General features: G+C 38.0%; 1 protein-coding gene across 2 annotated transcripts; it reads right to left on the reverse strand.

The window, feature by feature from the left end:
* Positions 1 to 5092: 5092 nt before the first annotated feature.
* LOC109244324 (glycerol-3-phosphate acyltransferase 3-like) lies at positions 5093 to 9870 on the reverse strand. 2 transcript variants are annotated; one of them, XM_019411388.1, is made up of 12 exons: positions 9680 to 9870; positions 9537 to 9594; positions 9092 to 9210; positions 8821 to 8920; positions 8408 to 8503; positions 8226 to 8322; positions 6740 to 6827; positions 6571 to 6667; positions 6194 to 6279; positions 5949 to 6068; positions 5725 to 5823; positions 5093 to 5367 (listed from the first exon to the last, which is right to left on the reverse strand). In XM_019411388.1, exons 1-12 carry the CDS (start codon positions 9784 to 9786, stop codon positions 5319 to 5321), a joined length of 1116 nt encoding a protein of 371 aa, XP_019266933.1. In that variant the 5' UTR covers positions 9787 to 9870; the 3' UTR covers positions 5093 to 5318. The 2 variants fall into 2 exon arrangements, with proteins under 2 accessions (XP_019266933.1, XP_019266934.1); XM_019411389.1 differs by lacking the exon at positions 5093 to 5367 and having other exon boundaries at positions 5732 to 5823; positions 5906 to 6068.
* Positions 9871 to 12792: the final 2922 nt, after the last annotated feature.

The raw sequence follows: 12792 nt of genomic DNA on the forward strand, positions 1-12792 counted from the left end.
TCGTCACCATGCCTATACGTCGTACTCAGCAAATAACACATAGCAAATAGGACACAACTCCTAATCCCTCAAGCTAAGGTTAGACCAAACACTTACCTCGATGCCTCGAACACAGTTCAAGCCTCAACTATCGCTACCTCTTGATTACACCACCAATTCGCTCGTATCTAGCCACAAGTTACTTAATTATATCAATAAATGCTAAATAAATCGATTCTAATGCATGGAAATAAGTTTTCTAGAGTTTTTCCCAAAAAGTCAAAAATCGACCCCGGGCCCACATGGTCAACACCCGAGGTTCGAACCAAAACCCGACTACCCATTCACTTACTCAAATATATAATTTGTTTTGAAATCAGACCTCAAATCGAGGTCCAAATCCCCAAAATTTAAATAACCTAGGTTCTACCCAAAACACCCAATTTCCCCCATGAAAATCATTGATTTTGAGTTGAAATCATGTGAAGAGATGTTAAGGATTGAAGAAAACTAGTTAGAAACGACTTACAATTGATTTGGAGAAGAAGTTGCCTTTGAAAAATCGCCCTAGAGTGTTTATGTTTTGAGAAGATATGAAAAAAGGCTGAAAATGCGTCTAAGTGTGGATTTACAGGTCTCTGATGTTGCAGTTGAGAACCCTTCAAAATTCTGGGACTCTCGCATTGCGAATAAAATGTCGCATTTGCGACCAAGTCAGATTCTCGGTCTTCTTCGCAATTGCGATAGACCTTTCGCAAACGCGAAATCGCATTTGCGATAGAAGAGTCGCATTTGTGACTAAGGCTGCCCAGGTCCCATTTCGCATTTGCGAGCTCGCAATTGCGAGCCAGGCTTCGCATTTGCAAAGCCTGTAGACCTGATCATACCAGCTGAAAAACCTGCAATTTCCTAAGTTTAAATTCTACCCCGTGGCCTATCCAAAACTCACCCGAGCCCTCGGGGCTCCAAACCAAACATGCACACCAACTTAAAAATATCATACGGACTTGTTCGTGCATTCAAATCACCAAAATAACATCAACAACTATGAATTTAGCATCAAAATCATGAAATCACTTAAGAACATCAAATTTTTCCAATTTTCTCAAATAAGTCCGATTCACGTCATTTCAAGTCCGTTTCTTACTAAATTTCAAAGATTTAACTTAACCCACATATAAGACCTCTACCGGGCTCCGGAACCAAAATACGGGCCCGATACCATCAAATTTCAAACACATCTCATTTCTAAAAACTTATATATTTTCGAGAAAACAATTTTCTTTAAAAATTTATTTCTCGGGCTTGGGACCTCGGAATTCGATTCCGGGCATACGCCCAAGTCCCATATTTTCCTACGGACCCTACGGGACCGTCAAATCACGGGTCCGGGTCCGTTGCCCAAAATATTGACTAAAGTCAACCATAATCAAATTTTAACTCTGTAAATTTCTATTTCTCATATTTTCACATAGAAGGCTTTCAGGATATAGGTCCGGACCACGCACGCAAATCAAGGTGAGGTATAAAAATGGAGGTTTTTAGGCCTCAGGACACTGAATTGGTTTCTAAAACAAGTGAGACCTTTTGGGTCATCACACGTACACTCTTCGTCTAGAGGGGGTGGGGGGTGGAGCATACTCTCTCGTCAAATCAGGTTCTTCCTTCTCATCCTCCTCATCACCATCCTCACGAGGAAAAGGTGTCTCGTCTCCAGATTCATCAGCATTGTTGTCGTAATCATTGTTCTCTTCCTCACTCTGTGCATCTGCTAGATCCCAATTTAATACGTCATCTTCGGGCAATTGAGTGAGTACATGTGGATCGGCTTGCTCGTTTCACTGCACAATCAACAAAATAATAAGCTACTGAAATTAATAAATGCTATCCATATAGCTGTATCACTTCACTTACAAGTCGTAATGTGATGAAATTCCATGATGGACATTTTCATTTAGGTGATGACTCCCAGATGGACCACCATGATCCAACACACCAAAACTATGCTTGGGTTCATAATTTGTAAAATTCATATCCGGTCGGTACCCCCTGTTAAATATATGAGCGTTAATACAAATTCAATACAACAAAAATGTACATCGTAACACAAAGGAAAATTGAAGCTTACCACTCGTCTTGTGAATTATGTAAAGCAGGCGGTGATAAGTTTAAATCAAGGAAAACTCTTTCATCGGGAACCTGTTAGGCAAAAACTGCTCCAGAATAACCACCCGATGACTGGGGGTTATCCGGAACCTGTCCGGCAACCTCATTGTTGGGAACGTCTTCGACCTTGACGTACATATCCAACATTATGATTACAAGAAATTCCCAGTATTCATCCGGAGTCCTCAGAAAATCCCTCAAAGTTTCATCATCGTCGATGTTTAACTCCGAGTAAAAAGAAACCCCTTGCGGAATGACGGAATACGGATATCTTCCGGTTACTTTAAGTATCACTGAGCGTTTCCTCACACTCATTTTTTTTTGCATAACAACGATATCAATTTATCGTACTCCATTATAAGTGGTAATTTAACATGACACTGTGGAGATAAACTGTACCTCACAGAGTTATTCTCCATCACAACATCACCCCCCCCCCCCCCCACAATATAATGAAACTTTTATTCTACGCTCTTCAGACATTGTGAAAAAATGCTTGAGAATTTAACAAGAAGAAAAGTTTGAACGGGAGTTAGAATTTTTTTTGAATGGATTTTCCTAAAATCCTAACCCCTTTATATAGGAAATGGCTAGCCCGGAGGGGGGGGGGGGGGGCTTGAAATTTTTTTTGTATAGCGCTCTTTGAATGCGCGCTATACATATTTGAATTATTGTTATGTCAATTAACTTATTGGTGGGCCCACAAACAGGTATAGCGCGCTGATTTTTTGCGATATAGGTATAGCGTGAAGAATTCAAGCGCTATACCTGCCAGTCAAATCGTCAGTATATATATCGCCAAAATACGCCGCGCTATACCTTAACGCCAAAAGTTACCGTTAAGGTATAGCGCGGGGTATTTTGGCGTTATATATAGAAATGTAACTTTTTTTTTTGCACTTTTATATGTACTTTGAGTCCAAAAGAATCACAATTGGGTTCCGGAATCTAATACTAATCCTTTTCATTTTTCAAGAACAAGAAGGGTGTACTCTCACTTTAACTTTTATTATATTATATTCTACAATGACTAAATCGTTTTATTTAGTGCAACTTGCAAATATTGACTCCTAAGATGATTACTGGATGTACTTTATAATATGTATTGATTAGTAATCTGAAATCGTTAACAGTATTATTATATTGATAGGATTTAAAAAATTCTACAATCATTATATATACTTTAAATCATACACCAACTCTTATGTCTCTAACCCCAATATAAAGTTCCAAAATATTTAAGATTACTCTACTTTTATGAAATGTTTGAAGCTTTAAAAAATATAATTTATTTTTTAAAACTTTTACATGACATCTTCTTTAATTAACCTTCGATAATTATTGAATTACTATATGAAATCTAATAATGTTTGACCACAAAAACTGATTTTGATATTAAACAATTAGATTTATATTTTTTGAACCACTAATATCAGTTCATTCAAAGCATTTAAAAAGTAGTAAGCACTAAAAAGTAAATAAAACATAAGTCAATAAAGCAATAAAGAGTAAGGGATTCTTCTCAATTTCTAATTTTTGAACAATCTCCCAAAAGCCAAAGAGATCAAAATACATAATTATCGGAAAAGGTTCTATTTCAACGCTATTTTGTATGTAAATATCATTTTTCTCTTCTCTCCGAGCACCCCCTGTTTGGCTCAAAAGATACTGATTACTTTATAAGCGAAAAAATAATTAAAATGAATCACAGATAAATCGTAATCGAATATAATGAGACCTAGAAATATGTATTATGCTTGTTATTGCTTCAACAACTTGGATATTCGAGAGAGAAAGGAGTGCTTGTTTAGAGAGAGAGAGAGAGAGAGAGAGAGAGAAAGAGAGAGAGAGAGAGGAAAAGAGTTTGTTATTCAAAGATCAGATGCCTTTACAACATTGGGATCCTCCTTTATATAACAGGTGAACTCCCTTGAAACAATAAAATAATGCAGAGATAGGTCACGTGCTTTCGAGGAGACGACGAGACCTAAAGGCACGTTTCACCCCGACATTCTTAGGTCGTACCCTCGTTTCGACTATTGCTTAGTCGCGGGTCGTTGCTACCGTAGTGGGCAGAATTTGGCCCCATACACCCACCTCAAACATTCCATCACTTACGTGCTACCTAACATTTGTCTAATATTTTCGCCGTTCACTTTTACTTATCCACTATGAACTTTGCACACCCCTTAAGAAATTATAAATGAAGTGCATAATTTACAATGATACCTATATTAATTGATGCAGATTTTTAATGGTATGAGAAAATGATTTGAAATGAGCAATTAATACTGTGGGTATAACAAGAAAAAAGAAACTGTCTTCTCTTGATATGCTTAAAGTGAATGCCTACTACTATTTTCTGACGATTCGAAATTCTCGTCAGCAGCTTCCTCGAGGTAGAATTCGTTTTGTAATAGGAGTCCCGTTGGGCTTTTACGGAGCTTGGCCTGCTTTCGCATTAACTCACCATTTGGTGATTTTATTCGTAGCAGCCCAAATATATCCCGGAGTTCCTTTTACACGCTACGCTATCCTCGGCGACAATATCATCATCGGAAAAGAGATAGTGGACAAGTAAAAGTGAAAATCTATTTTTAGAATACCACAGTGAACGGAAGGAATAGAATTTAAACCTGTCTTCAAGGTTTTCACCCGATTCATTAACGGTTAACTCACACCTTTGAGTGCGCCGTAGGAACTACCTACTGCAGTAACAAAATCCCACTTTCACTAGTTCATAAACCTTGTCTTCTATATACAGAATGGCTGATGTCTGGCCGTTCAAAGTTTGGAAAACGATAAAATATCAGTCCCTACATCCAATAAACAACTCCTCCACACACCACTCAAAAGGGCTTCTATAGTGTGCACAAGAGTAAAAAAGAGACTCAAAGTTTAACACTTTGAACAGTCTCAAGAAACAATATTGTATATTGCGTGGACATCCAAAGTAAAAATCAATAAGACTAAGCAAAGGGCTTCACAGACAATTGCTGCTAAGTTTGTTCTAATATTCTCTTTACTGTGGTTAATGAAAATGATGAAAGTCAAAATGTGCAACTATTCCAATTTGAACAGCAATAGCCTATAGGCCACAACAAAATAAACTTAAGAATAAGATCAAACTCAAAGCAAAAGCGAAAATGGAGACAAAGCATACATCCAATTCTCTACTTCTCTTCCAGACGACGCAGCACTGATTCTGCAAAACTCTGTTGCCTGCAGATACAAAACAAGCAAACAGTGATTTCAAACTTACATAACCTCTATATGCTTGAGTTGCAATTTTACTATCGCTAGAGCTTGCCTATCGGAAATTCAAACAAAGACAACAATGTCAGTGGCAGGAGAACCAACGGAACTTCCTTCTAGAAGAATAAGAAAAAGGATAGTAGACAGTAACACCATCAACATGAAGGATACACATGCAAAATGATCAAGAAAACAATTCAGCTCTATTACTACACAAATTAAAGTAAATGTAAACTAGCAACACAAAGTTTTAAGTCTATACTACTTTTTTTATTTGGGGGGGGGGGGGGGGGGGTGGGGGGTGGGGGAAGATAGGAAACATACTTCCTCTCTCGATGCTTGGGGCTAGGACGAGAGTATTTTAAATATCCATCCCAAGGAACCTTTTTAAGACCTGCTCTAGCAGAAATGATGTCCCTCACCCTGAAAAGAGAGGATGGCAAGAATTTCCTTAAATAGGAGTACAATCCAAGAATTAATATCTCACATCTAATAAGATAATTACCCTATTAGAACAGTGGTTACTGCTTTTCCCGATGGAAATTTACCTCTCTGCAAACTCGATTGGAGTCTCCCCAGGTCTTATGTTCTGAGGCTCCAGGTACCAAACATCACAGACAACAGCCCAAGATGTCATGAGCTGCAAGAGGTGCGTTGTGAAGGATTGTCTGCAATTAATAGAAGAAAGTCATACTTCAAACTAGCAAACAGAAAACAGGAGAGAAGAGAGAGTATAACGAGATGAATACTACGAAATAAACCAGATAAGTAATTTGGATTAAGAAAACCTTACTTTCTACTATTCCAAAAGGCGTCAACAAAAATTTTGTTGTACTTGATTGCAACAGGACAAACAGTGCAACCGAGTTCAAATGCTCCCTACTCATCATGCAAGAAAAAGGATAGAGGCATCAAAACCATTAGCTTAAAGACGACGGGGAGGGGGGGGGGGGACCTTGTAATAGCACCCTTTTTACCCAAAAGATACTAAAATAATACTGACGACCAGAAACACCATAAAATTTACTTTAGTTTCACTCTTTAACCACTTACTCACAAGAAAGAACTCCTGATAGTTGAAGGGGGAATACTCAAAAAAGACCTATAATTTGGGTCAAGGAGAGCTCAACCCTTTAAAACTCTATATAACGAGTGAATTCATTGGGTAACCTTTTTGAACATGACAGTGTAGTGGTTATTTACGCAAGTTCCCTCGGGGAATATAAGAAGAGGGTTGTTATCGGCCCCTTCAACATGTTGCCTCAACCTGAAAATTAAAATCTGTAAGAAAAATAGTAGAAAATGAGATGTCCAGAATGATTCTTCTGACATCACGTACTTTCGTGCTACAATTTCACGATCCTTGGCTTCTGAGCGGTTGAACCAGATACATCCAACACCTTCTAAAATGGTACTCTGCAGTAGTCCTGCAAAAAAATTACTATTAATGAGAAATTAATGTACAGAAGAGGAGACATACAATTTCATAAATTTTGCCTTGAAGTTATACAAAGACAGGTTTGCAGCCCAAAGTTCCCTAAATATGCGTGTCATTTCTCTTCTCAAGTGCCCATAGAAAGAAGACTTTAACACCCTTAAAGGTGGCAACTAATAATGCAGATGACGTTGAGCCACACAATTCAAATACTTTGGAAAAATCGAATGACACCCCATCATTATTGACAAGGTGAAGGACAGTACAAGAAGACATACTTGTTTCGCCCCTGTTGACCCACTTCAGCGGGGATGGGTATAGCACCTTATAATCCTATGCTTTGAACTTAAGCAAATGGAATGCTAGAAATTAAGTTAGTGATAAGCAAGTTAGACAGAACTTTGGCCTAGACTGTACCAGCAGGGCAGCAAAGATGAAAAGAGTAACTTGTTTTTATAATTGGCCCGGCGATTTAATAAGACTCTATGCATACAAGATTCTAAATCAGAGGAATAACTACTTTACCAAAATATGAGCTGGCAAAGCGTCTTATCTAGACTTGTACAAACAAGGTTTTAATTCTGCCTGTACAGGACGCTAACAAGATTTGCTTGCCCAATAAAAGAAAGATAAGGAGATGGGGGGTAGCCATACAAGATAACCTGGAGTTTAGTCAAGCTAAAACTCTCATAACCATCACTAATTCCTACTATCCAAAAAAAAAATTGGTTTTGTTGGTTGAAAGCCAAATAGCACGACAACAATTAGAAGGTATAGGCAGGCAAATTATAGTTACCCTAGGCTTCAATATTTGCCGTCGATAATTTCCTTCACCAGCAAATCAAGTCAACTCTAATTCAACATCAAATGCACTCAGTTTGCACCAAACTTTTGCTATTACCTAAAGCAGTTAGCAGAACAACATCCACAAACTCCTACCTACGAAGAATCATTTTTCTAAAAAGTGGTCCAATTTGCATGGCAAGAAGTTAGAGGGTTTACATAGCCAACTTATAGTTATGCTAGGATTCAATATTTGTCTTCCATATATTTTTTACTAGCAAATCAAGTTCAACTCCAATTCAGATCAATGCACTCACTCTGCACCAAACTTTTGGTAATTAGCTTATGCAGTTATCATACCAAGATCGGCAAAATTCCTATCCAGCACCCTGGTCCTGAATCATTAACTGAATTATAGGTTCTGATCCAAAAACTTGAAGTTAAACTGTTGAAGGTGTAATTAGGCTTAACTTTCAGAAATGCTCCATGGCGTGATGGTATATTTAGGTGTGGTTGTTAATATACATGTCTTCATATCAAGGCTCAGCAACTTTTGACAGAGAGACAAAATGAAAGAGCAACCAATGCAAATACAACAAAATCTTACCAACCCATCCAGGATGCTTCTGCATGATCACTGCAAATGCAGTCATCTGCTCTAGGACAATAAAATCTATCATTGACGTGTGATTCGCCACAAAAACCTGTCAATAAAATGCATAAGTCAACTTGAGCTGTATCAGAGAAGATGGTCCACATGTGAAATATAAATTATGGCGGCAGACATACCTGCTTAGGTCGTATACTAGGCCGTGGACCATGGTATTTGACAACCCCGGTCCAAGATGCAACAAAGAAACTGCATATCAGCTCCACCAGACATCTCTGGAAAAAATTAACCAAGCCAAGGATGTTAGAAACCTTAATATGTATACACTCTTCAAGAGAATAACAAAGTGCAACAGAAGCAAGTCTAGACATTTTATTCATAGTAGAGAATATCCAAACATATTGCCAATTTATCATACTCCTGGTGAAGTGATGTTTGTCTCAATCTCGATGAATATAATCTTTCTCCACAGTAAGGCAACGGATAAAGGCAAACATCACACTATGTAGAGTCTGAGCAAATGCCAATGCGTAGTCCTTAACTAGTGCAGATAATCGAGAAAATTTAAGTAACCAGATAGCAAGAGAGATACCTCAAGCTTTTTCCTGAACTTATCATGTCCTTTCAGCAGGAAATGCACCGGGATATAGCAAGAGAGGAATACTATCCATCCTATTGTCAAGACAATAACTCTGCAATTGCATTAGAAGCAAAGGATGACAAAAGTGAGCTTCTTTGAATGGGGTAGTGAACAACTTTCCATCTTCTACATATAGAGGAAGTTCACTTATTGGTAGGTGACTAAAGTTAGTTCATGATTAGGACCCAAATGAGGAAAAATAAAGAAATGATAGAGGCTAAACCTTATAGGGAAAAGAATCCCATATCTAACAACAACCCCCAAGCACCATAAAGGGAACAAATAAATGTTCCAGTTCCAAGGTTCTGGTGGATTTGACTTGAAGCATCTGGTGAATGAATCCTGCCAAAAAAGAATATGAGAATGGGTGTAACTAAATGAAAATGGGTACATGCAAACTTCCTTAAACTGAAAGGGCAAGCTCCAAAATAAAGTTTATGGCAAAATCCAAACAAAGTAGAGGTCGAATTGTTGTTTGCTAGTTGAAGAGTCAGCAATTTTGAAGTCACGGTCATTGCATAATTAACCAATTGACAATAGGGACAAGCTCCAAAACCAACAAAAGAAGTAGAGGCCAATTTTTTTTATTCAATGGAAGTGCAACAATCAGTAAATTTGCAGTGAATAATTGACATGTAAATTAAAAGGGGAAGGAAGAGGAAACTCACGTCAACAATGGCACCAGCAGCCTCAGTTAGGGTGGGAGAAATATCAATTAAATCACGCCTGAAAGCAAAAGGGGAATAAAAATAAAAAATTGGAAGATGTGAAAAAAGAAAAAGGAAGAGGAAAGAGTGGAGGGGGGGTTTACAGGCGAAGCTTGCCATGGGGTTCTGGGATGGATCCAGTTGGAAGATAATCTTCGAGATTGGGTCGATCCAAGTCCAATTCGGAGCTTGATGTTTTTAGCTTATTCATACTCTCTATTCTTTTTGAAAATAATACTCCAGTCTGTATCAATAGAATCGTTTCTCCGCCTGTTCTTGAGATATCGAACGTATCGAGGATATCTCATAAAATATTACATCAATTATATTAACTTTATTATTTGAGATAAATTGAGATATTATAAGATATAAATTAATATTTTAAGTAGGCGAAATGCATAAATAGCTCATTCAAGTTGTCCACAACGGTCAGTTGAACACCTCAACTGAGCCATGTTTCACTTAAACATATCACGTGTTTAAAAACTGAACTCTATAAACACGCGACCTCACCAGCCCCCGTCGCGTGTATTACACTTACCGGTGTCTTTTATAAGAACGAATTAGAAGCTGACACGTGGAAAAACAATAAGAAATAAAGAATTAGAAACATAAAACATAACGTTAAATCTTCATCGTTTCTTCCGTCTAGTCCCTCTCTCTCTCTCTCACCGACTAACCCTTCATCTCTTCGATTAAGCTTGGTTCAATCGGCATTTTTGTTGCAAAATTAAAGATTTCTTTCACTTACTAAGTATGATTAGTTGTTCTATGTTCGAATTTTAAGTTGGTTCAAGATTTATCACCTGAAGGAAGGCCATTTTAGGGTTTTGGCAGTGGATCTTTTGTGAAAAGGGGAGTCAGCTGTAAAGGCTTCGATTATTGCATAAAGGTATGTTTATATTTTATTATTGCTTTTTCTATTTTATCACAACAGGTTTTGTTATGGTGCTATTAGATTAGGGTTTTTTTTGTTTTGAAAATCAGAAAATGTCGGGGAATATTGACTGGTTGTGTTTTGTCATTTTCAGTATAAAGTCACATGGACGAATATATTGGTGTTGTTTTTCATCATGGGGGATACTTTATTGATGAAAAGTATGTAGGGGAGGGTGAAGTAATAGGGCATGTGGTGGACAAAGACCATTTCTCTTTGCCCGAGCTTGTGTCCTACATAAAAGAGACCCCTGAAATGCGCTACAACTCTGTTGCTGGGTTATTTGTCCTATGTCCTAAAACTCAGAAGTTCTTTCCAATTGAAAATGACTACCAACTACTAAATTTGATTAAAGACCTGAAGGATGGGGATCGCTTTGATGTCTATGTGAGTCATGCAATAGATAATTTAGAGGTTGTGGAGGAGGATGTAGTTGTGGGATATTTACCTTCCTCACAAGTTGGTGATAGTGACCAGGCTACAGAAATTAGGGGTGGTCCAGGGGTTAGTGTAGATGTTGGTGAGGGGGCTGGTGTAAATGTTGATGAGGGTATTGGTGTAAATTGTAATGAGGGTATTGGAGTAACAGCTGATGAGGGCAATGGAGTAAATACTGATGAGGGCATTGGAGTAAATTGTGAGGAGGGTATTGGAGTAAATGCTGATGAGGATATTGAAGTAAATACTGCTGAGGGCAGTGATGTAAATGCAGAACAACCTAGGTCTACAATTTTAGAAGAGGATATAAATGTTGAAGAGAGTGCAGCTGCAGAGCATGACAACCAGTTTAAGGAGACAAATCTTGAAGATGAAGATGCAGATTTTGGTGAAGATGACCTTGAAGACATTCCAGAAGAAGATGACAGTGAGATAGATGATGAGTTAAGATCTGTGAGGGATGCTGCTAGGGAAGTAAAGAGAAACAAGTTGAAGAGCAAGGTGAATGATGCTGGATCACAAAGTAATAGGAAACAGAGGAAAAAACCTGTTTTTACAGAAGAGGTAATACTTGGTGAGGCTGGAATTGATAAGGGGTTTGAAGATATAGGGATAAATAAGAAGGATAAATATGTTGGAAAGCTAGGTGGGGATGAAGAGTATGTGGACAGCTCAGATGTTGGGAGTGTAGACAGTGATGAAGAGTTAGACCCACTTGCTGAACATGGTGTTGATATTCCTCCTAGAAGAAGAAGTCAAAAGATCAGGTATGACTTTGATGCTAAAATTCCTCTGTTTGAGTTGGGCATGATCTTTGATAATGCAACAGAATTTAGGAAAGCTATTGCTGATTATGCTATTCAATATAAAGTGTCTATAAAGCTTAGACCTAATGAGAAAGATAGAGTAAGAGCTAAGTGTAGACATGAAAAGTGTAAGTGGCAAATATATGCTAGTAAGGACAGGGATCAGGGAACTTTACTGTGAAGACCTATATACCTGTCCATAAATGCCCAACAAAGAACAAGAACAAACTTTGCACAACCAAGTACATTGCAAGAAAGCTCCAAGATAGAATCATCTCAAGTCCAAACATCACAGTTCATGAGTTGCAAGAGGTTATAAGGGTTAAATGGGGTTTGTATGTAGGAAGATCACTTGTATATAGAGCCAAGATGAAGGTAATTAGCCAGTTTATGGGTGACTGGAACCTTGAATTTTCTAGGTTGCTGGACTATGCTGACATGATTAAGTCCACCAATCCTGGAAGTTCATGTTGGGTGAGAACTGATACAGAAACAGTTCCTGGGAAACATCTATTTAAATACTTTTATGTATGCTTTGAGGCTATGAAGAAGGGATGGATGGCAGGTTGTAGAAGAATAATAGGTTTTGATGGTTGTTTCCTAAAGGGAGCCTGCAAAGGTGAATTGTTAGTGGCTGTTGGAAAAAATGAAAACAATCAGATGTATCCCATTGCTTGGGCTTTGGTAGATCAAGAGACTACACATTCATGGAGTTGGTTCATCAACTATCTCAAAACTGATTTAGAGTTGAGGAATGGTGAAGATTTAACAGTAATGTCTGACATGCAAAAGGTACTGTAATCCATTTATTATGTTGTTTGTTTCTTACCATTATTATTCTTACTTCTGGATTGTCATCTCACTAACATTCTATGCTGTTGTTGTATTGCTTAGGGACTGTCATCTGCTGTTGCTGATTTGCTACCCCTTGCTGAAAGAAGAATGTGTGCAAGACACATTTGGGCAAACTGGCAGAAAACTTGGAGGGGAGAGGAAAGAAGGAAGCAGTTTTGGAGATGTGCTAAGGCTCCATTTC

This window comes from Nicotiana attenuata, unplaced genomic scaffold (assembly GCF_001879085.1).
Source record: "Nicotiana attenuata strain UT unplaced genomic scaffold, NIATTr2, whole genome shotgun sequence".
Lineage (NCBI taxonomy): Eukaryota > Viridiplantae > Streptophyta > Magnoliopsida > Solanales > Solanaceae > Nicotiana > Nicotiana attenuata.